Source organism: Mya arenaria, chromosome 13, assembly GCF_026914265.1.
Source record: "Mya arenaria isolate MELC-2E11 chromosome 13, ASM2691426v1".
Classification (NCBI taxonomy): Eukaryota; Metazoa; Mollusca; class Bivalvia; order Myida; family Myidae; genus Mya; species Mya arenaria.
In genome coordinates this window covers 43,046,757-43,072,527 of record NC_069134.1, presented here as the reverse complement: position 1 = coordinate 43,072,527, position 25,771 = coordinate 43,046,757, and the positions used below count along the sequence as shown (strand labels likewise).

Here is a 25,771-nt window from a genome sequence, read left to right as displayed (position 1 = left end):
TTCTTTGCAACTCACCTACAGGGGGGGGGGGGGGGGGCTATGAAAGTTATTTTTTTCATTTCCCCCAAGCAGGCGGCGCCTATGATGCAAGATATTTTGAAGCAAATTAATGATGTTATTGATTTTAATATTCCATTCCATGCTACGATGTGTTATTTATTTTCGTTTGCATTTTACATCTTTTGCAGGAAATCAAGCCTAGTTCCTGATTCCAGTGTTAAAGTTTAATAAGTCTCAATATCTTTGTAGAAACGTTATGTCAGTTACAGATATTGGCGTTGTTGTTTTACTTAATTATGTTAAAACTAATCAATTCGGGGACAAAAGTACGGTTCTATGGGCACCAAGGAGCTAACCTACACATTTTTAAGACGCTTTCACTGGACGTAAAGAAGAAGTGTCATGTTTATATAACGGAATAACTACATGGTTGTCCCCGACATTAATAAGTTCCACATTGAATATAGAAGTAAGCTCCACCGCGTCGGAAGGAGTGCATGGTATATTCATGAGTGTGAGCAATCGAAAGTTGAGCTATGATACGCCGAAACATAAGATCAACTCTGCTCGCCTCTGATGGGATCACATCCCCACATGTCCCAAATTTTCTTTTAATCAAATGTATATATCATATTTAAAATTAAGACCAATTCTTTAGTACGCACCAATTTTTTTCTGTGATAGTTGTACAATTTACAAAACAAACCCACGGTGAACTTCCTTAATATTTACCAGCACACTTTAACAAACGGTCAGTGATTCTAATCGTAATCTGAGAAACAATAAAAATATGCCACAATGAATAGACGCTTTGCAATTCAGCTCAACGATAGCGTCGTCCTTGTTATTGCGGAATCAATGTATATAGATACAAGACTTTCATGAACTCTTTCCATTTTCAAGCGTTGATTTCAAAGATCTATTTACACAAACCTTCATCACAATTTTTTAGCTTTGTCTCGGTATATCATACGCAGCTAAGAAACTACTGAAGTGATCTAAAATCCGATTAGTTCGAGTCTTTCCGTCAGTGTATTAATTGCAGTGTACACGAACATGCATGCTGAACATTTCTTATTTCGATGTGCACTCTACCCCGACCAGGAATAAATCTGTGCATTTAGAAACACTCGAAATTTCCTTTCGCTTAGTACAAACACGGACCTATACCCCATGGTACAAATAAACTGCCATTCGGCTTTGACAACTTTTCAGAGTTTTAACTAATTCAACAATCGGTATCAGGAGCCCATCGTCTCTCTCCCTCTCACCCTTAGACAGAGTCGTTTCGGGAGAAGGCCGTAACTGATGTTTGCAAAACTCGTGGCCCAATTTCTATGCATGCTTGATTCAATACTGTTGGTCTCAAATACTGTATTAATCTTTGCATTGATTCTCGTTGTAATATTGGTTTTCATGCAATAAAATGTTTTTTTTTCAGCGGTGATACATGTTGGCGCCCTCCTACTCTCCTTTGCGAGTTTTGATTTCATCCTTGTAAACATTACGCTGCTTATGAGTGTTCGGGGACACCCGTTAGTTACAGCCAGAATCTATATGATTAACGGGAAACGCCTAAATAATTACGATCTAAGCCTTACGATCTCTACTGAAACAGGGCCTAGTTAGCAGTTCTGTCATTTTTTATGCTGTTTTTATCAAATCTATATCCCTGTGCATTATTCTGGGGTGCGCTCTTCTGGACACATCACAGTCCACCACAGCCTACTTTGGCATCAAGTAATAATTAGGACACGAGATTCGTGCAACGTTTTTTTTTTTACATCCCGGGGTAATAATGTTACTGTAACAGAGGGGGGTTGATTTAAAACAAAAACACCTGGGCAAATAACGGCCCAATGATGACTTTCATCTTTGTAGAAATAAACCGATAGCCATTATACCACTGCTGAGTCCTAGTGAGAAAGTATAAATGCCCAGTACCGGCCCGATCCTTTAATTGTTTTATTAATGCAATTTTTAAATAATATAATACGATATAACAATAAAGTCAATTGCAACCAAAAGTATTTTAAACTTATTATGAAACGGTTTTATCTATGATTTATCATCATTTATCAATAATTATCAAAACAACATTATTATTATTATTATTATTATTATTATTATTATTATTATTATTATTATTATTATCATCATCATCATCATCATCATCATCATCATCATCATCATCATCATCATCATCATATGTTTAACAGCTACTGTTGGAAGTATGCATTAATATAGCGGTCAAAAGGGGATGCATGGTTTGGCACTATTTGGTCCAAAGCTATATTCCCTTCACTGTATGTCAAATAACGTTTGAATTTATACAATTTTATGAAGTTCAATATAAAAGGTTGTATATGATCAACGAATAAAAAGATCAGACATTCCATCGGATATGTGCTCCAGAAAAAAGGGAGGTTACCTCATTAAAACAGCTAGCGCCTAGCGTCAAGTTAGACTCTAACCAACGTACCTGTAAACCGAAAGGAGCGAACAAAGGTATTTCGAAAACGTACATTAAAATAAAGGTACCCTTGTTATTACATCTAAAATTTAGATACCATTTTACCTTATATATCATATAGCGATGTTAATACTTTCAGACAAAAATATAATTCAATTTCACTTCATCAGGAAAACCGGAAGTCGGATGTAAGCAAGAGCTCCTTTCGAACAAAACTTCCGTATTGACACAGCCATTATTTACCTATGAAATACAGGTGTGTATTTGACAAATTAAACAAAAAAGCTTTAAATAACCCGAGTGATCGGGGGAAATTTAACTTAAACGCAAGAAATATAAACATTTAAACAAAAATGCCCTTATTTGGCAAGAAAGCTAAGCAGGCGAAGGGAGCTATCGATGAAAATCAGACCATTTCTCAATCCGTGACACGCCCAGGCGAAGAATCACCGGCTTCAAATGGCACCGCGAAGAACGAAGTGACCCAGAAAAATGAGGCCCCAACGCCTCAGCCGAGGCCCAAACTGGTGTTTCACTGTCAACAGGCCCATGGCAGCCCAACAGGGATTATTTCTGGCTTCTCAAATGTAAAAGAACTCTACCAAAAGATAGCAGAGTGTTATGACATGGAGACTGATCAGGTATAAAATTAGTCATCACACCTTGATGACACATTTTTTTTGTAACTTTGAACAAAAGATGTCGTTGTATTTAATTGTTTTCTGTTTGGACAGATATATGTTATATAAATATTGAATGCCTTGAGGGTTCCCCTGTAGTCCAAATAATTGTATGTTGACGGATTTTTTTTTAGATTTTTGATATGGCAAATCCTTCACGTACAAATTGTTTAGTATCAAAAGTGGGTTGTTGTTCCGATCAGGATTCCGGGTTAAAGCATATTGCGTCTATAAAATATAATAAAAACAAGAAATATTACCAGATAATGTTATTTTATATTAGTTTCGTACACAAAAAATAAATATCCAACTTATAATTATGAGTTTGACGGCTTTTTTTCATTTCATTCTGTCAAAACATAACGATATATTCATGAAGGGCACCTGCAAGGCTTTTGGGCACAGTTTTAAATCGCTCGGAACACTTCGGCCATGGCCGAGTTGTTACGATTGTATAACGAGGTCTATCTCGAAGCTTTGTCGGAGGAGGCCGAGTTATTACGATTGTATCGAGTTGTTCCCCTTCGCATAATTGTTGTCTGTGTCAGTCAACTTTCGTTTTATTGGAAAGGTAAACAACTTGTTTTAATGCATTAAATGCTTGTTTAGTGCAAAATAACATTTCACGTACATGTTAAAATATCAATATAACTCTTTATGATCAATTTCAACCATAAAATACTTCACTTAAAACAATTTCAATATTTTTAAAACACCCCCGTTTTTTGCACATTCCCGTTTAGACGTTAGGGATTGGAAAAATCCCGTATAACACGTCTATTATTTTAGACTAGTTCCCCTGCAATCTGAGGTAAATAAAATTGACAAAAGCGAAGCCGAGGTTGACAGTATAAATAAGTTTTTTCCAAAGGTTGACAATATACACTGTCACCCTAAAAGCAGTCAATATCTATTTTATTATACCGGAAACAAAAGCTGTAGAATTTTAAAGTATTCGATGAAGATCAACACCCTTATCCTTTGTGTATTATCTGAATCTTTTGTTGTTTCTAATGTCAATAAATCATTTTCACTGACAGCTGCAAATCATGCTGCCATTTTTGCAACAATTGTCGGCTATTTAACAACACACTCAGGTGATACAGGCTTTAAGTAAAATACAATCAGTAAATCCCGTATTTGTAGCCTATTGCCAATTACAAATGTTCTATAGAATACTTTCTTGTTTCCACAGTCTTTGACTTAGCCGATTTGACCACCGACCAAGTCAAATTTTTCGCTCAAGCCTGACAGACCAAGTGTTTTTCCCAGAGAAAAAAATATGTAAAAAAGTTTGATTTTTCTCCAAAAGTAAGGACCTGTTGGTATCTGTAACCAACAACTATCACAAGGTCAGCTATTGAAATATGTACAGCTGACATATACACTTTGAATGGGTTAAAACAGTTTACAGGGGATCGGTTAAACACACATAGATCCCCTTATTAACCTTTTTGCTGATCCAGGCAATCCCTGTTTTTAGTTCTTGTTACACCAGCAAAGTAAACTTGGTGTGAAAATGTGCGGTCAATGCAAAGCTCGTCCTCACTACCATAGGAACACTAACATGTAGCTCTTCTGACTTGGCTAATTAGGAGGCTGGATTTCACCCATGCTTTCTTTTGTCTGGGACCTGAATACTTTTGTATCTCATGATGCGAGATATGACATCCGATACCAAAAACTATTGAAAGAAATAGATTTTCAATAAATTGACTTAAAGATATTTTAATAAACTTAATTGGAGTTATACTAAATTATTAAGAAATTCAAGTGTTATTGTACAAATTGTTGAAGAGTGTATAAATGTAATAGTATTATAACACCATTTTTCAGATCCTGTTTTGTACATTAAATACGCACAAAATTGATATGAGTCGGCTACTAGGAGGGCAAATTGGCCTGGAAGACTTTATATTTGCCCACATCAAGAGTCAACCAAAGGAAGTTGATGTAACGAAATCAGAAGATGCCCTCGGACTTACTATAACAGACAATGGTGCAGGTTACGCCTTTATCAAACGAATAAAAGAAGGCAGTATTATGGACAAAACACCTTTAATAGCAGTTGGGGATCATATTGAGAAAATAGACGGGAAGAGTTTAGTCGGATGTCGACATTTCGAAGTTGCAAAAATGTTAAAAGAAATTCCGAAGGGGAAAACATTCACAATTCGGACTGTGGAGCCAATGAAATCAGGTTTTTGTAAGTATATTATTATTAAAGATTAAAATAAAAGTTTGTTTGACTGTCTTTAATGATAACTTGATGCAAAAATGTATATACTTAAAATATTTTTTTAATAAGATATCCATCCATTCTACATGTATGAAATTGATATATAACTTGCTAATTCTCATTATACATGTCTATAAACATTATAGTAACAATATTTTGAATTGTAGAATAATTTCTGTTGGTCTCTTTGCAATTTTAGCATAAAATATATATTTTAACTTCCTTATCGGCATCAAACTGTTTTTTGAACGTCATATATTATGACATAATTAAAGTAATAGGCATGTTTCTGGCTTTAAAGAGCAAACAGTTTTTTTAGTTTGGATCGTTTTTATTATAAGGTCTAAGTGAAGGATATAATTGTATGAAATATGATATGGATCAGTTTCAGTTTTAATATATACATTAGCATCTTGAAAGATGCACTTAAATTTTAAAGCAGGAAGTACATCTTTTCCTTACCCCGTACATTCTAGTAAGATTTACATTGAGAATATGGGTACTTGCGGGTTGTTTTTGTTACCTTAAAATTAATCTTAATCCTTTTGTTTATCTTTTCACAGCATAGCATTTTCCTTATACTGTATGAGTGACAACAGCTTAAAAATACATTGTGTGCCAAAAAGAGCACATGCCTGTTTTATAATATATTATATTTTTTTGTACATTCTTAACATTTTCTTGATCAATATAGGTTTTATAATCAATGTATGTAAGGAACTTTAGGGGCAGTCAGGTCAAACTATGATGCAGTTGCATGTTCTTTGACTAACACATACTTTATTAGCTTTAGTATCATTGCCCTAACACAAAAGCTCTTAGAACCAAAAGAGTCCAAAATAAATGCAGTATAGCAAGTATGAGAAATAATTTAGTTTGAATAATAATTGAACAAAAATGCTTTATCAACATGCAATGTTATAAGTAAAATGTAACTAAGAAACTAAGACCAATTTTTTCCTGTTATTGCCCAAACATAATATAATGAAACTTGAGAATTTCAAAGCCAGCTTCATATCATGCATCATATTTCTTTGTCAAGCTCAAGTTGCAAGCAAGCTTGACATTGTGATATTGCCGCAACAATGGCGGTTTGGTGTATATGCGTAGAATCCAGGATGGGTCTATAAGAGTCAATATTTTTTTTTGCAACATTTTCATTTGTCAATTTAAAGAAAAAATAAGTCCTCTGGAACCAATTCTTTGGTCTATTTACATGTTTATATGGGCAAATCTGATACAGTTAAACATAAATAGACCCTTAATTAACTCTGTGTAGTACTATATGTGGCAAAGTAATTAGCCACCCATTACTAGTTTCCTTGATGTAACAAATTTTTAAATAGAGATTAATAAACTATTATTAAAGCAAAACTAGGATTTTATTACCTCTTATCATCAGAAATGTTCTTGTTTTTGAATAAATGAAAACAAATCTGCAAAACCATCGCAGTGTTTGATATGTTACTTATGTACTCATTAGCATTTAAATTTTCACAATAAATAACATATAAAATTCATTCTTTTGAACTGCGAACAACATCCTTAGTTTCATTTTCATTCTCAGTCATTGTGTTTACATAGATCTTCTTCATTAAGCAGGAAAATTGACTGTTTTTGAAATATAACCAAAATAAATGTCCAAAAACATGGTATGTTATGTCAAGGAATCGGCGTTACATAAGGGACTAGTATTGTTACTGCATGGAATTTTGAACAAACAATTTAAGTTTTAAATCTTTTATTTAACTTCATAACATCAAAAGTACAGCGTGAACATTTCAGTAACATCCGAAGAACAAGAAAATAAACTATTGACATAAGTTAACAAAACTTGGGTACATATTTTCCTTATTTCAGCAAATTTATCATTACATGAAAGAAATAAACTGTTACATCAAAGAAATTTTATTCATGAATGTATGATTGATACTTTCACATTACAAAAGGGATCATACATAATGTTTTGTCAACATCAAAAGTACATGGTAAACAATTCAGCAACATCCGGTGAACAAGAAAATATACTATTAACATATGTAACAAAACTTGGATATATGTTTTTCTTATTTCAATAAATGTATTGTTACATGAAAGAAATAAACTGTTACATCAAACAAATTCTGTACATCATCAATGTTGCATTACAATATGGATCATACAAAATGTTTTGTCAAGTAAAAGATGTTACAGTGTACTATCAGATGGCATTGCTACTGTTGAATGCTGCGATATTTATTCAACAATGAGATGAATACATTTGCCATGATTTTTCATCTAGTTGATACCTGTTTCTCTGTCCAGGAATATCGGAGCATTCAACAATAGCAATAACATCTGTAAGCCGATACCAATTTGTGTCTCTTATTTTTATTGGCCAGCAGAAACTGTTTTTATCTTTTTTACCATTTCGGCGCATACAGTCTACTAATACAGATGACAAGTTTGTCTCTCACAATGCCAACATGTGCTTTTCCATTGAAATTCACAAGAACATGTTTCTCTTTATATATACATGTGTCAAAATTTGTGTCAATGTCACTGATCTTGTTCCGATGTTTCTCTCCCATACTTACACCTTCATGGTCATTTAAATCGGTATTTACATGTTCTGTCTCATGTTGTTCCCGATCATCGTTTGCAACAGCATCTTTACTATAACTTTCTGTCCCACCATTTGAACCGTCTACCTTCACATCAGCATCTTTACTATCACTATCTGTCCCTTCTTTTGCCCCATCTATCTTTGGATCATCATCTGTTTTATCACTATCTGTCCCACCATTTGAACCATCTACCTTTGCATCATCATCTGTTTTATCACCACCTGTCCCACCATTTCCCCCATCTAATTTCTCATCAACATCTTTACTATTACTATCTGTCCCACCATTTGACCCATTTACCTTTGAACTGGTATCTTTACTATCACTTTCTGTCCCATTATTTGCCCCGTCTACCTTACCCATTCCTATATTCAAACTGTCAACACTGCTTTCCATGAATTCCTTGAATGTGCACTCCGTTCCATCAGCTTTTCTGATTTCATTGGCCGTTCCCCTCTCTGCAGTCAAATAACACACACATGAACTTTCGTAGCATTTGATATATCATGTGCAGAACTTTCAACTTCAATTGGTCTTTCCATACGTGATTGTTTTGTTTGGTAATTGTCAGATACGCCCAAATCATTATTATTTTCATCATCTATTTTATACCATTCCGGAAGTTTCAACAATGGCACAAAGTGATTTGGCACCCAGTGTAACGGAGTCATATCATCCCTGTTTGATGTCCACATTACAAAAACTGGGGGTTCTTTATTGGTTCCTGAAACAGGTTTGATCAGTTTGTGCATGTCTTTCCTCACATTTCTATTGCCTAGCTCAGGGTATACTGATTGAATAGGGGTTTTGAGAACTGATGACAGTGCATGAACTTGCCAAATACTCATAAATGATTTGTCTTTTGTGATACTGAGAATCTCTTTTCTGTAAATTGATTTTATGTTTTCATTTGTCATTTCCCTTTCATTTGGAATGAACATCTCTGAATACTGAGCATACTGCTTGGATGTTTTACTAGTAGTCCCGCCAGTTTGCAAGAAATCGTCATTCAGGTAAAATAATTCATGTTTGACTCATGTGGGTCAATGGTAAGTTCACCAATTGTATCATTGATCTGCTTGCATTCAGTCTGCAGCTCACAAAATGTTCTACACTTTGCCAGTTTTTGCAGGTATGTTTTGAATTCTTTTTTCCTGTCATATGGATCCATTTGTTTATCATCGATCTGTCTTTTCTGTCTCTTTTCTGGTGTCACAGGTGAAGAAGGGGGTGTTAATATTCTTTCTTGTTCAGCCTTTCTTCTTTCTTTCAGTTTCCTTTTCTGCACTCGCCAAATCTTTCTTTGATGCCTTTTTTCTCTTTGTGTCATATCTGTAATCTGTTTTCTTTTCCCCAATGTTTTGTCCTTCTTGTACTTTTCTTTAGAGTCCTGCAAATACTTTCTTCTTGTTTCATCCTCATCCCATCTGGAACGAAACTTCCTTTGACGCTCTGCGTTTGACATCCCCATTCTAAAATAAAATTAAGTGTTACTAGACAATAATGTCGTTACTCTACGCTTATTCCATCATTTAAGTAATTGATCACCATTATTTTGACCAATGACACTTTTGACGAAGGTCATTAAGTGCGACCTTGATCCTAAGTATATCATCCAGTCCAGCCTCTCGCACCACTATATACCAAAATCTTATACAAACTTTTGGAAAACCAATCTAATAAAACCTTTGGAAAACCTGGTTATTTGCATTTAGCACATACTCCATCACAAGTGTATTTTGTACCGTCAAAGGTGTATCACATGTATAACAACTGTGTAAACATATATTTTTCAATAGATATTTTAAAAGACACTAAAATGCCATCTCAACTTTTATGAAGACAGGTGGGACCTTTTTGCAAGTGTGGAAAACTGAAGTACATCTAAGACTTCAAAACTTAATTACCTGGTCCTTTTGTTTCTTCTTTCTATTTATTTATTTCTGATATGCAGGCAGTTACTTGTATGTTTCTAAGCAACTGAAATGTACAAATATATCAAATCAATACCAAATACAGCATGATCACATGATTCAGATAATAAAAATGTTTTAGTTCTCTGCTGTACCACTTTTATTACTTGCTGTAACAGTTTTATCAACTTTATGCCACAGCGTGTTAACAATGTTATATCAATCTCGTCCTAATACAGGTAAGCATTTAACAGTAACAGAATATAGATATGTACTGCAATTAGCTGTATGTTAGAAATGCTTTATTGTATTTACTATATTAAGTTCCTTGACATAACAATTTACATTCCTTGCTGTAACATCAAAATTGAAATTACGATATTTTTACTAAAACTAATTAAATTATTGAGCTCGTTGTTTTTCTCAGCATGTTGAAAATGCTTGATGATGTCAATATTTACACATATAAATGTCATAAACCTTTATTTTATTTTTTAAATAGTTGTACACTTGCCATTGTTCTCTGATATAACAAAACTACTCCCTGATATAACGAAATACAGCGTTACATCATAGAATGTTACAGGATGGATATATTCAACCTTTACTTCACTTGCACCATCATGATATGTATGTGGGGTTCTTAACAGACTGTGCAATGTTTTCCTTTCAGTTCAAGCAAATACAAGTGCAATGAATTAACTACTTGGTCATTTGCATAAATGAGACTAAAGTGGTTACATCATAGAGAAAATTCAATTATATTTATTTACCTTAGCGCAGTGAAGGCTTAATTTTAATATTTTCATAAATCAGCTTCTTTTAGGCTCCTCCTTGGTCATCTGTATAAGGCTACTCTTCAAAAATAGGTAATGGCGTATCCATATACAAGGGAAATAACTAATATATTGGCTGACTTTTCCACAATATTACATCATTGAACTCCAGATGAGGTACACACTTTACACATCAAGAAACACGTAAAATATAGTCATATTTAAGGGTTGTACATATTTAATCACTTAAACTAATGTGGTTTTACAAAATAATTACACAAATGACATTTGTCCTTATTTTATAATTCCTTTCTTTTGAATAATGTTTTAAATATAAACTTTTGGGACAAAGAATTTATGGCATTTTTCATCAATCAATTATCGGTTTTACTAGTTTCTTTTCACTGCAGATAATTTCTTTTGTTTGACTATATACAAGGCAATGGTGTGTAATTCTTAAAACTTAATTTGTACTTTTATGCCAAAGTAGGACAACTTATTTTTGAAAGGACAAGAATTGTTGCCAAAAAAAATATTGACTCATAAGACTGTAACTAATGGCCATGTATTTGAGGATTTTAATATTACAAATGTTCTCTATGATATTTCAATGTGTATGTGTGTACAAGACCATGTCTACTGGGTCAAGGTCACACACAAGCAATCATGGTCAAAATGCTTTGTTTTTTGGCAATATCTTAGCCATGATTGGGGGATTTCAAAATAACTTAACAGAAAAGTTCACCATGAGCAGAGGGTGTTGTGCGTAAAACCCATATCTGTAGGTCAAAGGTCAAGGTCACACTCAAGGGGCTTGTCTGTCTAAATCCCTTGTATTTTGGCTTGTTGGGGTTCTGACTTGTCCATGAATTGGGGGTTTTCAAAATAACTTGATAACTTAACAAAATAGTTCACCATGAGTTGATGGCGTTTTGCAACCCATGTCTGTAGGTCAAAGGTCATGGTCAGATACAGAGATCACTGGTCAGATATGTGATGATGTCTTTTTGGCTTTTTCATCTTCACTGTCTTCACTATCAACTTATCAACAATTACATTTAAAGTTCAAGAGCAATCTTTCTTAGAAGTTTTCCATGACTGTGACATTGGTCAGCTCAGCATTGTTGGCGTTTCTCTGACAAACATCTAGTTAAACAAGATATCACTCCATGAGTAAGAAAATTTGAAATCTCTGGTCAAACGAATACCCACTGTTTAAACAGTCATTTGAGTATATATTGTCGACACAATGTGTCATGAACTAAAGCATTAAATATTATTTTTGGATGTTAATTGTTAACTCTCTCAATTTTGCCCCTTGTTACAAGTTCACAAGTGCAGACTGGTGATACTTCAAAAGTAAACTGACCAACAGTGTTTTAATGTTAAGAAAATTCATCCATGATGTGTGTTAGTAATTTGTAAAACTAACATAGTCACACTGTGGACATCAACAATATCAAAAATTGAATCATCTTTAAAACTTTTAATCTAGCTAAATCATTACCCTTCCTTCTAGCATTTGCTCAATTTTGATTTGTCACAAGGAACTTGTACAAAGCAAGAGCATAAATTGAAAAGTGTGTGTCGTCTAATGATATAGGTCTTTGCCTCTCACCAGAGAGGTTGTGGGTTCAAGTCTAAACATGGCCCTGTTTTCTTGGCTTACATACCAATGCTGGTTTTTATCAAGAAAACTGATAGGAGAAAGGCTTACATCAGATTATAACAGACAGACTTGACATCTTAGCACGAAGCTCTTCTAGTGCCTTCTATTATATATGTAATGAGTTACAACCATTTAACATTAAGCCCGGTTTCACAATCGAGCTAAAATACTTGGGTTGTATAAACAAAAGCGTTACTTTACAATCACACCTCTGTAAATTATATCAATGTGCATTTCTCTTCCATTTTTGCTGAAAGGGTTACTGTGGTAACATATGATGTTCCCTCTCCCTGTCTGGTGTCTGATGTCTGTATACCTTGCAAACTCTTTTTTAAAGCTGCACTCTCACAGAATGATAGTTTTTACATTTTTTTTTACTTTTTGTCTCAGAATCAGCCTGGTTTTGGCATCAATGCCTTCAATTCAGTCATATAAGACATCTCACAATAGAACAGATCTAAATTCTTCGGAAAACAGCTGATGTTTTTTTGTTTTTTTCTGAAAGCGTCAGTAACACTTTTAGCCATAAAACAGCAATTTCTGGCCATCAGCATGTACAACTGTGATTAATCTTTAGTCAGGCTTATCTCATATCACTGGTTTTCAGTCAATTCATACAAAAATTGGCTCATTCCAATACAAAAAAATAAAAAAGAAGTTCTCTAAACAGTCAATCTATGAGAATGCAGCTTTAACACCATCTACTTTATTTTAAGATTATGTAAATATTCAATTATCATCTTTTCTAACAATGCAAATGATGTTTTTTATATATACAAGGTGACATTTGATAATTATTAAGTTAAGCAATGAAAGCTTTATGAAAAGTATTCAAGTTAAGTCAAAATAGATGAAAGCTAAATTAAATACGGGTTGACAAATTAAGGTTTATTTAGCCATATCTTGGACTGATTAGATAATAAATGTAAATATTTGTTATCCATGCGAAGTTGTTGCAAATATGTTGTAGTATATTGCATGAGAGGTTTTGTAATGTATATATAAAGTAGTTTTCCTTTTGTATGAAAATGAACTCTGTTTCTAATTGTATTTCAAGAAGAACTTTGTTTCGTCCAAGCATGCTGCCAAAATGTTTATTGACCTGACTTGCCCCAATTTAAAGGGTCTCTCTGATATGTACAACTCATATAGATTTATTTATGTTTAAAGTTGCATTTTATATAACTGACCCACTTTTTAACTCCTATTTTTTAAACTAAAAATTCACTCAAGCTTTTCTTATGCAACTTGGTACCCATGTTGCCAGAGATGAAATGCACATGTATAGCTAAGCCTTATATTTTGACTTTTTAAATAAATTTTCCCTTACTTTCATTGGAAAGAGTTGGCTTTCACTAAGATCCTCATGTTATTTAACTTTCAATGAAGGTAGTTATAAGTGTGTCCCCCTTTCAGTTTCACCATTCGAGCACCTGACTAAGGGGCCATTATAATTAGTCGCTCAAAAAGGGACTGTATGACAGATAATTATTGTTATTAGTACTCATGGTTTCGAGGCAGAAATTCTATTAGTTTCATCCCTGGGGAAACTCTTCTGGTCTTGACGCTGAGGAAGCCACTTTGAGAGTCACATTCATAAGACTTAAGCTTAGAGATAAATTCGAGGAGAAAAAAACATGACGATATTTTAAACTACTTTTTCAGTATAGGTTTAGTTATTACAGAGATGAAAAGATATAAATAAAGCTTATTTCTCAACCAGCGTCATCTAAATAATTTATTAAGAACTGATAATAAATAGACAGGTGAAACCAACTGTGTGATAAAGATATATTGTTTCTGTACTTTGACATTGATGCTGATCTTTCACTTGGGTATTGACTATGTGTAAACTGTTTCCATGACAACACTCGTAAAAGGATTGAAATGTTGTCAGGTATACAATGTATTAACAGTTCACTGTATTTATTGATTTCATTGTCAGACTGCCTTTATTATTAATTTCATATCAGTGGTATTTTTTGCAAGGCTGCCTTAACAATATGCCCAATTTAAAACCGCATAGCAATATTTATAAATTATTGCAATATGCATGATCCGTTTATCAATGTTTTTCAATATATTGCAATATATTTTAATCAATGATTAAAGATATGTCTTGATGCCCTTGTTGATTTTGTATTAGACATATACCTATTCATACTATTTGTTTTTCAATTGTTATTAGACTCTAACAGAACTTGTTTTTGACTTAAGAGAAATATTATAAGGTCAGTTCTGCATGAATGGAAGAAATTTTTCAAAAAAAAAAACTATTTTCATTTATGGATATGACAGAAATCGTAGTGTGAGATACCATATTCTCAAACAGCATGTCGAAATGCCGGTATTGCACGCCTCAAATATGAATGACACAAACTGCATTTTATCCCAGATTTGTCAGACAGTGACCCTATATTTTTCAATATTGGGTCACTAAATTATATTGTACTAAAATGGTGTCTATGGTCGATGCCAATGAGTACATTTCCCATAAATTGATCAATGTTAACAGCTTGTTGATGTGTTATATACGTTACAGAAATAGTGGATGACCCAAAAAAGATATACTGGGCGCAGGAAACCTAATTTGTAATGATAATGCCCCATATATCCCATATCAGGTCACATACCAGCCCCGTGACTGATAATAATTGTTCTGCAGCCCTATTGTTTACTCATTTTTTGATGACCTATAGTTTTTAACTGGATTTATTTTATTTTTATGTTAAAAAATAGTTTAAATTATTAAAATATAAGTTCAGTCCTTATTGAGAAATGGCTTACAAATCAAATATCTTTGGATAGAAGTTATAATGTCCTTTAATAGGGCAAACAATTATAATAATGAGTTATTCAAATAACACATGTTCAAATATATAGTTTACAAAATCATCTAGCCTAATATGCTAATTTGAGTTAGCGCAAAGTCAGTAATGAACAGTTCATGTTTGTACCATATACATGTATGTACGAATCTGAAGCCAGGCCTCATTATCTCATAAAAGTACTTAAGTAATTACTTAATAACTAATAACATAACTCGTGTAACCCGATACTAGTCTGACACTGTTCAAATCTTAAATGTTATGTCAGACAGTCTCTATTATAACAACCTTAATTATCCTATAAATTATGTGGATGTAAAAAAAATGATATTGAATTAGGATTTTGTTTTTAGAGAAAAAACAACTTATGTAATAATTGGTCTAATAATACCATAATAAATATGGACTGTCTCCATTCTAAAAATAGGAATTTCATTTTCATGTTTTATTGACCCCTTTTGAGATCCGTAAGTCAAAGGTCAAGGTTGTAATGACCTTGAGGTTAAAAAGCAGTAAAATATTTCCACTCAATAATTCAGTAGCTTCATACTTGGTATGCAGTTGGTCAACAGATGATTTTGAGGTCAGTCAGGGTCAAAGGTCAAGGTCTTGTTCTCTTTTGAATATGGATGAAAAGGCCAAACTTCAAGGTCACCAAGTTTGTCTCCAATCCATATAAGAACAAATATCATGGCCATCATTATTTCTCAGCGACAACAACATTTGGGGAGACAATGTGCTTGTGCAATCTCCAGTTCTAAATGGTTTTAAAGCAAAATTAAAGGCTGACATAAAAATGTATTTAACAAATTTGTTTAAAAGCTCTGCTTTAACATGTTTTAAAGGTTTTTTTATATGAAAGATACCCCAGATAACATCAAGATATATTATCAAAAGTCATCTGATAAACAAGGATTATCTTGCAACAAGTTTTGTATCGTCTTATGCTTGATAAGTTTGTATTTATAACAATATGGTCTTCAATAAATTTTCCTTCATCAAGGTTAATTGTTCACATAAATACCTGCTTCAGATACCCATTATTAACAGAGAACCTAATATCTTAAAACAAATGGTTAGATTATAATTTATACTCTTTAAAAGATATTTGGGTAATGATAAAATTTTTGTCCACCCCTATTAATTACTCATGTGTTGTTTGAAATCAATCTAGACAGAGTCTTCTGGCCTGTTTTTTTAATATCTAAACTTAATAGTAATTTAAATATATTATCAAAAGTACTTACATGTATCAATTTCACTTATAATACAGAGCAATTTTGATATGACATTTTTATTAGAAAGGAACAATTGAAATTGGTATAGGTTTAATGTTATTTGGTATATTGCAAAGAACATGTTTTAAAAACTGATTTTCTAACATGACAAAATGATAGAGAAGCAAATTATTTTACACCTGTTTTGTTAATAATTTATAATACTCGCATAAAAATTTTTTTCCATTGTTGATTTTTTATCAAAGGGGTTTATTGGCCTCCTTTTCAAGTGCATATAAGCGGCCTTCTAGCTATCAGTGGACATAATCATTTACATATATACTTTTTCAAATGCCAGACGAGTAAAATATTGTTGTTTTTTTCAATTTAATTACCAAAAAATAATGATAATTTTTAAGCTATGTCAGTATTTCTTTTCTTTTTTAAGTTAAGTTACATCTTAGGCCAAAACAAAAATGGTTTGATTAGGGTTACATCCTTTTCAAAAACAGGTTACAGGGTAGGTTACCCTTTTTTTATCTTTTTATTAGGCTTCATATAAGATCGTAATTGTCATCATTGGAGAATGGTGTAAAGTAACCTTCTGTATAATTAGCTTTAAAGGTTTTTAAACAACATGTTAAAACACACAATTTTTTTATTATTCTTTTTTTTCTTATTTACTAACTGTCTATAAAAAAAACCTGTAGGGTCGGCGGCTATTTCGTAGGTAGGGTCAGGTAACCCAATCCACATATGTATATATTTTTAGGCAATATATCACTTTTAGACCAAAACGGGAGTGATTTTAGTCTGCTGTACCAAAAAATGTATCCCTAAAAAAAATAAGATTTTTTTTATTTTGCAGGCAATAACAAAAATCATCGTAGGGGGCATAAAATAGGGTAGCTCAGGAAACCAGAAACAAACATTTTTTATGCTGAGGGAATTAAAATAATTGTCAATTGGTTGCAAAAAGGATTATCAACCTTTTTTCAAATGTTTTTTGACAGGGTAAAGAACGGGGTTCAATCTGTACATTGTTTTTCAAATGCTTGATTAAATCAAAACAGTCTACCATCCTTCTTTTAAATGGTCATTGGTCCTTCTAGCAATCATTGAAGAATACAGTTTTTTCAAATGACAAAGTTTTAATGTATGCATGTTCCAATTTCAGCATTTGTTGGCAAGTCAACGGGAAAGAAGGGAAGCAGTGGTTTAGGCACAGGCAAACAGACCCTCCGCATAAGTTCCAAGGGAGAGGCTAAAGTCGAAGAGGTAAAGCATTTAGTTTAAAAATATTCATTTTACAACGATCCTGAAAAAAGTTTTTAGAACATAGTATATATATTAATCACTCTCATTGGCATGATATTATGCAACAGAGTGGTCTTTTGTTTTGAGGGAACTGGAGTCCTGAAGTCAGTTACCCTCTTGTCTGGCTTGGTGACCACAAAACAAACTCACATGCACCCAGGCCGGGAACGGGAATTGAATCGTTTGGGTATAATTTTTGTAGACTTAAAAAAGGCCTGTTTTTAGTTTCAAAACATGCTTTAATGTTTAAGTTTATATAAACTTAACACAATCATGATTTGATGGGGAATGTAGAACTGAATGTAGCTGCAACAACAGAGGAATTTATAGAGGAAGTCAATATTGATCATTTGTCAGTACAGAGAACTTAATAATAATAAAGGAAAACATTTCCTCTCGGGAGTAAATACATGTAAGTTTAGAAGTTATTAGCTTTTGCCAATAATAATTTAATTTGCAAAAAACAAAATTCAGCAAAAGAAGTTTAAACCCATTGGATATGTGTAGAACTACTTCCTTTCACCCTTATCTCTTCATAAATGGAGGCAGAACTGTTTATGAATGAATCTTTCAACAGGTCTATTTGGGTCTACACAATTTAATTAAAGTCAAGAAATGACTGGTGAATAATGGAGTAATTTTAAAATTACAAGCAATTGAGGCATCAGCATAATAAAATTCCCATAAATATGGCTTTGACCCTTTGTTCTTTTTATTACCTGAATGGACTCGCTCATGGTTAGTAAAATGCATTTTTTTTCATTACAAAATAAAGTATGGTAAATCATTAGGGTTGTAAAACTAAGATACTGACAGCAGAACCCTCCAGCAAATGTTGATATTTGCTCAAATATCGTCTTTGTAGCTGCTATCAATGTTTTGTTAAAAGGTTAAAGTATCCATCAATGTTTTATATTTCCATGTTTCCGAGTGGTTTAAAGACGCTGGTTTTCTTAGTTTTTCTTCACTGTACTGGCGTGGGTTCGCACCCAACTATAACCAAAAAACTTTTTCACACTTTATTTGTATTTGTTTTTGCAACTTAGGTCTCATAGAGTAAAATAATGATAAAGTATAAGTATGAGTATTTAGTGTTTTCAGATAATTTTTGGTCCAAAATCATGAGCAAGTCTCTTTAACAGAATCATCCATAACCCATTTGTACCCACTAAAAATGGCCCAAGTTGTGCCACTACAAACACAATTTTTAAAGAATGGCCTTATAAGTTGTATGCTTATTAGACAAAACATTGATCTTTTTCTTTTGTTCCTATTAGATCATTGTATCTTTTTTTAAAGCGATTTACAACAGTGATATCTCTTTCTTTTGTAAGTCGTCTTACTTTCAAACATATTTACTTTTAGTCATGTTGATCTGCCACGCCTAAACTTGTACTATTTGATTTTGTTGTTATAAACTTACATTGCCCTCAACTATGCAAACTTCTTTCTCTTAAGGAGCTTACTCTTCATTTACATTTATAGTTTACATAAAGTTGCAAGATTTATTTAGTTTGGGTGATTTGCATCACATCAGATAAATCATATGCTTTTTCAGCTGCTTTATAATGTATTGTAATAAAATCTGATGATTGTTATTATATCAAGTAAAACAAAGTGACACTATATACCATAGATTGTAAGGACAGGCATTCATATGTTTCGTGACTTCTGGTTTTGAGAAATGAAATTGAAGTAAACTTTATTTTGATCTTGAGGTGTCAAACATGTAAGGAAAGATTTTGGAATTTTCATGTCCATTTATTTCAAATGGTCTTACAGTTTTAGATCATAGACCGGTAAATGTCCTTTAAGAAGTGCTTGCAAGGAAACAGACAAGTGTTGGCTTGGAATATTCTTTAGGTACGGTAAATCATTGTGTACAGGACACACTTTTTTCCCAATGGCTGCGTCTTATATTATGGTATTTGGAACAAAAATGTTTACTATAATTATAATTATTATTAATTGTATAATTTCAGGCTGAAGAGTATGTTAGCATGGCTGTGGACAAGATCAATGGACTACTGGAGTCTTTTATGGGCATCAACGACACTGACCTTTGTAAGATCCTTCTATCTGTTATAGACTATTTTTTCTCCCACCTCATATAAGGAGATCCAAAAATTTAACCATGCTAGAAATTCTTATCTTGCCCACGGGCAAAGATAAAACGCCTTTTTAATGGTCACCACATTGTAATTACCTCCCTTGTTGAAGACTGTAGCAACATTGTAGAAACATTGTATTGGTGCAATATTTAGAAAACTTTTGCCTCGTGTCTGCAAAACAATATCTTACACTCTCGGCCATGGAAGATACTTATAATCTGTATGTCCTACAGTATGAGCTGTGCAATTGACATTTTGAAGCTCTCCATGTAAATTACAAACCAAAAAAATGTTGTTTACAAAATTGGTTTTATGTGACTTTAGTAACCCAGTACTGCACTAGGCTATCAGGTTATTTCATAGCCATCAGGGGGACAGCAGGTGTGCTGAAAACACGATTAAGATTCGCAGCATTTTTTTTATAAGTCTAGACTCAAGTTGAAAATAATTTATTCAAGTACCAGCGTCTTGCAAATTACACACACTTAACTGACTGAATAAATTGTGTTTGCTTATCTCATTAAACAATGGAAACTACTCCTCCAATTTATCCAGTTTAAAGGCGTGTCAAGATCATGCAAGGCCAAACAAACACAAAACATTGTACACATACACGTGATAGCCGAAACACAGTGTTTTTAGTTTTTGTGAATTGGCCAGAATTGTGAAAATTGCAATGAAATGCCAAAAATTGTGAATTTACCACAGTATATTTAGAACAATAAAAAACAAAGTAAAGGCCCAATTATTTACATCTTGTGGTATTTTTAAAACTAAGGTCATTTTCGTCAAATGTTCATAGACACATTTCAAGAAAAGTTTTTGACACAATATGGGCCTTTTCCTGTAGTTTTCATTGTTGGAATATAGCAGGCATTCTTGATCTGAATTGGTAGTGATATCAACAGCCTTTAAGACAATCACAGTGGATAATTATCCCTTAACAAATATGTGAATTTTCGTACTCTGGTGACCCTATTATTATTATATTTTTTTGTCCTCAATTGGAAGGTGTTTATGTTTAGAAAATGTGAAACTCGATACACATAATTACTACAGTGAGTTTTTCTGTCCTTGAAAGCAAAAAACAGGTAATTTTTCATAAGATATTGAAATAAATAGCTAAAATACGAACTGCAATAACTTTCAATGAAGCATTTGTAAACCTGATACCTGAAATTGTTTACTTTAAACTTGCAATTATATATAATAGTGGCTACCATCTGATGTTTCCATCTTTATTACAAGTTGGTAGAGTTAAATTTATATTGGATCCATGTTTAATTTTTTAATAGAAGAAAAATCCAAGTTTTCTAATAGTAACAGTTTTGGTTGTCTGGTTGGTGCAGTGGCTAGTGCACTCACTTCTCACCATGGCTTTCTGGGTTTGATAACCTGCCTTGGCACAATTGTGATTTGGTTTGTGGTCACCAAACTTATTGGTTTTCTTCGAATTCAACTTTGGTTTCTTCCACAACACTAGACCAATATAATGCCAACAAGAGTGACTCAGACTGGATTAATTATATAAATTTCTTCACACTGATTGTTCAATAAATCAAATTTAAGCAAACAGTTGTTTATTTACTGTAGGTAATACAAATAACAATCCAAATATCTTCTTTTACAGCCCAGCAGATATGGGAAGCTGGCAGTGGCAAAGATAATCCTCACGACTTTGCCATGGCAATCGACAACTCAGATTTACAAGATTTCGGCTTCACAGATGATTTCGTGTTCGACTTATGGGGGGCGATTTCCGACGCAAAATCTGGTCGCCTTGCAAAGCCAAATATTCAAGAATTCAGTGAAGATTTTTAACAACAGCTACACAAACAAAATATATATCTTCATGAGCGTGTTATTTTTCGAGGGTTTAGTGTCACATTTCATCGTTCTTATCATCATTTTTGTGCCAATCTGTGACTTCGTGAATTGTTTGTGCAAAAACCTACAAATGTACTCCAAATGGTATATTATTACACCAAAAGAATAATTGTATAACCAAATCAGAGAAATTTTATTTACATATGAATTTTTTTTTATTTACTTTGACAGATAATATGGTTAATAATGATTTAATCATACAGCTTGTCTCACAAAAGAATATGTCATATTTAAGAGTGCGTTTTCTCAGAAATCCAACTATCGATATATAATGCACATCTTTTCTACTGCATCATTTCAGCCATATGTAGAGCACCAAATGAACTTTGTGTCTTATTCATTGATTGTTATCATTTAATGAATGGTTTGATTGTAAATTCTCCATTTATCGACCTGAATTTGCCAGGGATAGTTTTTATTCCATGTGAAAGTGTTAACAATATTTAAGTGTTCACACTTCCACATTCTGCTGCTGTTTGGTTCTTTATTTTTTGTCCTTGCTTTATTCATTCATTCATTCATTCATACTATAAGAGATAAATCTACTTGAGTCATTGTTTATGCCATGAAACAGTCTTTGCCAGTAGCAACGTTAGTGCATAATTATTGTCTTAAATTACACTTTCCTATTTTTCATTTCGTTCTAACATATGAATAATGTTAACATTTGAAACAGTAGAAATGATGTGTATACAATGTTCACATTATTTGCATGCATTCAGTCAGTTATGCGTGATAATTTCTACATTATTTGCTTAAAGGATTAACATGGATAAGACTAAGGCTTATCAGCTTTTGACTGTTGTGGAACAAGTTTATGTACTATTCCTTTGATTTATTTTGAAGAAGAAGTGTGTATTAGTTACGAAGTCTGTGACACTCCAGGCCCTTTATTTTGGTAAATACATACTTACAACCTTTAACCAGCTTAGTGATTGAGATTATATTTTGTCTACTGACCCAGCCTCTTAAAATCTCCTGATTCACCTGATGAAAATAAATAAAGGCTGACTGCTGATTTGGCCCACTAAATGTATAGCACAATTCAATTTAATCACCCAATAATCCAATTGGACAAAATATAAATTCGAACACTGATAATTATTATGGTTGATTAAACAGTTATGTTTTTTTTGTTTGAATGCATGTTTAACCTTTTGTGTTCACAGATAAACTGTGTCCATCTCAGTTATATTGTTTGATTGAAGGTTGCTCAATTGTGGTGTCAGATTAATAAGAGTTGGCCTATATCTACAAAATTATTCTATATCTTACAAGACTTAGAATGTCAAATATTTAATCTTTTTTAAATGTTTCATGATACAGTAGGTAAAATATCATCTGCAGGAATAATTATTTAAGCAATTAATACCATCATTGTACATTAAACTGCTATAAAAAAAACAGTGGATTTTATATTTTCAAGAGTCTGACGTTCGACTTTGAATTGAATTGAATAATAACCTAGTGTTTTAGCAATGGCTATTGTGGTAGTTTGTTGTTTTAAAGTCATTAGTTATTTTGTACAACTAACCCATCCTTATATTGAAAAATCACGGTTGTGAAATTTAATTTTTTACAAACATTTAGGTGTGAGTGTGTTCCGCTTAACGGTTAAATGGGCAATAGGAATTTTATAGAAAATATATAATTAAATTTATCATGTTATGGTATATAAAGAGCATTCAGGCAAGGAATGGTTAAAGGTTGTTAGAAAATACTTACAAAATTAAATGGTTTGAATTAACGCAGTCGCATAACCATTTATCTTGTGTTAGTACATACTCACAATCAGTTATTTTTTTAGTGGTCTACAATTTATCGGTAAACTACTTACTAAATTGGCCAGTCACTATATCTACCAGTTCATCCAATGTAAATCATGGCTTAATGCTGATTTACTGAAATAAATGTATTGGCCATATTCAGAAATACTGCCTTTTCGTTGGACAAAATAAAATAATATGTTGACCACTAAATGAGCCAAAAGTCAATTTAAAAGACTTGCATTTGACTCCAAACTCCATGTATCGAGTTCATCATCTTAAATATGTTTGATTCAAACAGACTTATTTGACAGATATGTACATTTTTATCTGTTTTCATAATATTTATTCTTGTTTATTTTATGCTTTATATTGCGAAGAGGCTTTATAGAAACATTCCAGTGATTGCATATCAATTATTCATGGCTACTTGTAAAGTTGGCATGATTATGGACAGGAAGTATTCAATGTATTTCAGACTTGTTTTTTGTGAAGCAATTTAATAGCATTTTCTATACATTGAAAAGCAGTGAGTAATTTATTCTATGAATGAGCACTGATAATGTACTTTTATTTCAAAGTTTTCTTTTATTATATACTATTCACATTCCGAACTTTGTGGGATTGCCTAAGGATTAGGAGTTTGTATACCATACATGTGAAATAATATTTTTGATACTCCAAATTTTATAAAAGGTAGAGTTTTAGTGAGGTTGAATGTTTTGTATTTATGTTTTATTGTAAAGTATTTCAAATTTTATCGAGTATTGTAGAGTGGTACATTTTTGTGTTGTGATACATTTATAACTTACGTTGTCTTTTGTGATATCTTGATTTTTAAACCATTTGGCAAAATAGTTATATTGGCCATCTTGCACAATGTTATTACAAAGTCATGTCTGTTCTTTGCATATACATGTACATACACAAATCAAAATGCCTAAGATGCATTGATCAAGGGGTGTATATACCATGTGGTTTTAATGTTATAAGTAAATTATTTTTAGCAATTAGTATTTAGGGCATTTTTCAGCCAGACAATATGCATTGATTTGTACTGAGCTTTTCCCCCAATGCTGTGCAATGCGACAATAGTAGATACAAAATGACTGCAAAGATATTATATAAGAGTGTATAGGCATGGAATGCACATTTATTTGATCATGCCATTGGGAATTCATCAATAAGCGTAGGAACCAGTGAGATTATTAGTCTTGTAAGGTTTTTTAGCCATAGTGTACAGGAGGATGTAACCCTGGTTAGAGCTTCTCTTGATCTTTGATTTGCAACAGTGTATGGCAGTGTCACACGGGACATCCAACTTAACGCCCCTCACTGAAAGATGGTTATTGTTGTTAGTGCCGTAGTTTGGAAATGAACCTGCAACGCCTTGATTGACAGTCAAGTGCCTTACTAGGTTGTCTGGCTAGCGCAGTTGTTAGCGCACTCACTTCTTACCAAGGCGACTGATTTGATTCCTGGCCTGGGCAAATTTGATTCCTGGCCTGGGCAAATGTGGTTCTGGTGGTCACTTTTCTTTACTTTGTTGTAAAATAAATCAAGTTTAAACTAAGTGTCTTTGCACTATACAACCAGATCTGCCACTTACGCACATCTTTACTATCCAGTACTGAAAGCAAGAATGTGTTACAAACAAGTTTTTACTATCTAACTTGAGCTACTGAATAGATCTTAATGGGCTTTTGCGTACTCATATCTATTACTTATGCGGCCATCGTGCACTTGGCTTTGTAGCATTGCTCATCAACACCCTGTTTACATATGACATAAAATCACATGGTATTTATATTGTGTTGATTATATACTTTGAAAACCTGAGCTTCATCAATTCATCAGCCTTAATAATATCAGGGGTTTGAACGTTTAAGGTTAATCCTGAAATCAGTATTGAGAGCTTTTAACTTTAGACTATTGCATAGAGATTGGTTTTTGCTCTGATATTTGCATCAAAAACAGTAGGAAGTACCTTGAAATGAACTACCTGCCTTGGGTATGTATCCCTCACACTTAAACAGACCACAGCTGTTTTTCAGGATTGACAACTATCAGCTGTTGGATCCCCTGTAATATATGTTTGTAGTTCTAAACATTTCACTATGTTTGTGTCAGCGCTTATGTTGTGTGTACATGTATTATGAAATCGGTTGTACTACAAATAACCGTTTTCGCTATTCTTATACAAGTACGAGCTATTGTGAGTGTTTTAATGTTATCTTGAGATCATATGGATTGTGTCATTGAAATTGTTGAATAAAGACTGTTACTATA

At 32.9% G+C, this 25,771-nt stretch overlaps 1 protein-coding gene across 1 annotated transcript; it reads left to right on the top strand.

The window, feature by feature from the left end:
• Positions 1-2,671: 2,671 nt before the first annotated feature.
• On the top strand, positions 2,672-25,771 carry LOC128213917 (PDZ domain-containing protein GIPC1-like). Its single transcript, XM_052920029.1, has 5 exons — positions 2,672-3,114; positions 4,990-5,359; positions 17,579-17,679; positions 19,701-19,782; positions 21,460-25,771. Exons 1-5 carry the CDS (start codon positions 2,827-2,829, stop codon positions 21,648-21,650), a joined length of 1,032 nt encoding a protein of 343 aa, XP_052775989.1. The 5' UTR covers positions 2,672-2,826; the 3' UTR covers positions 21,651-25,771.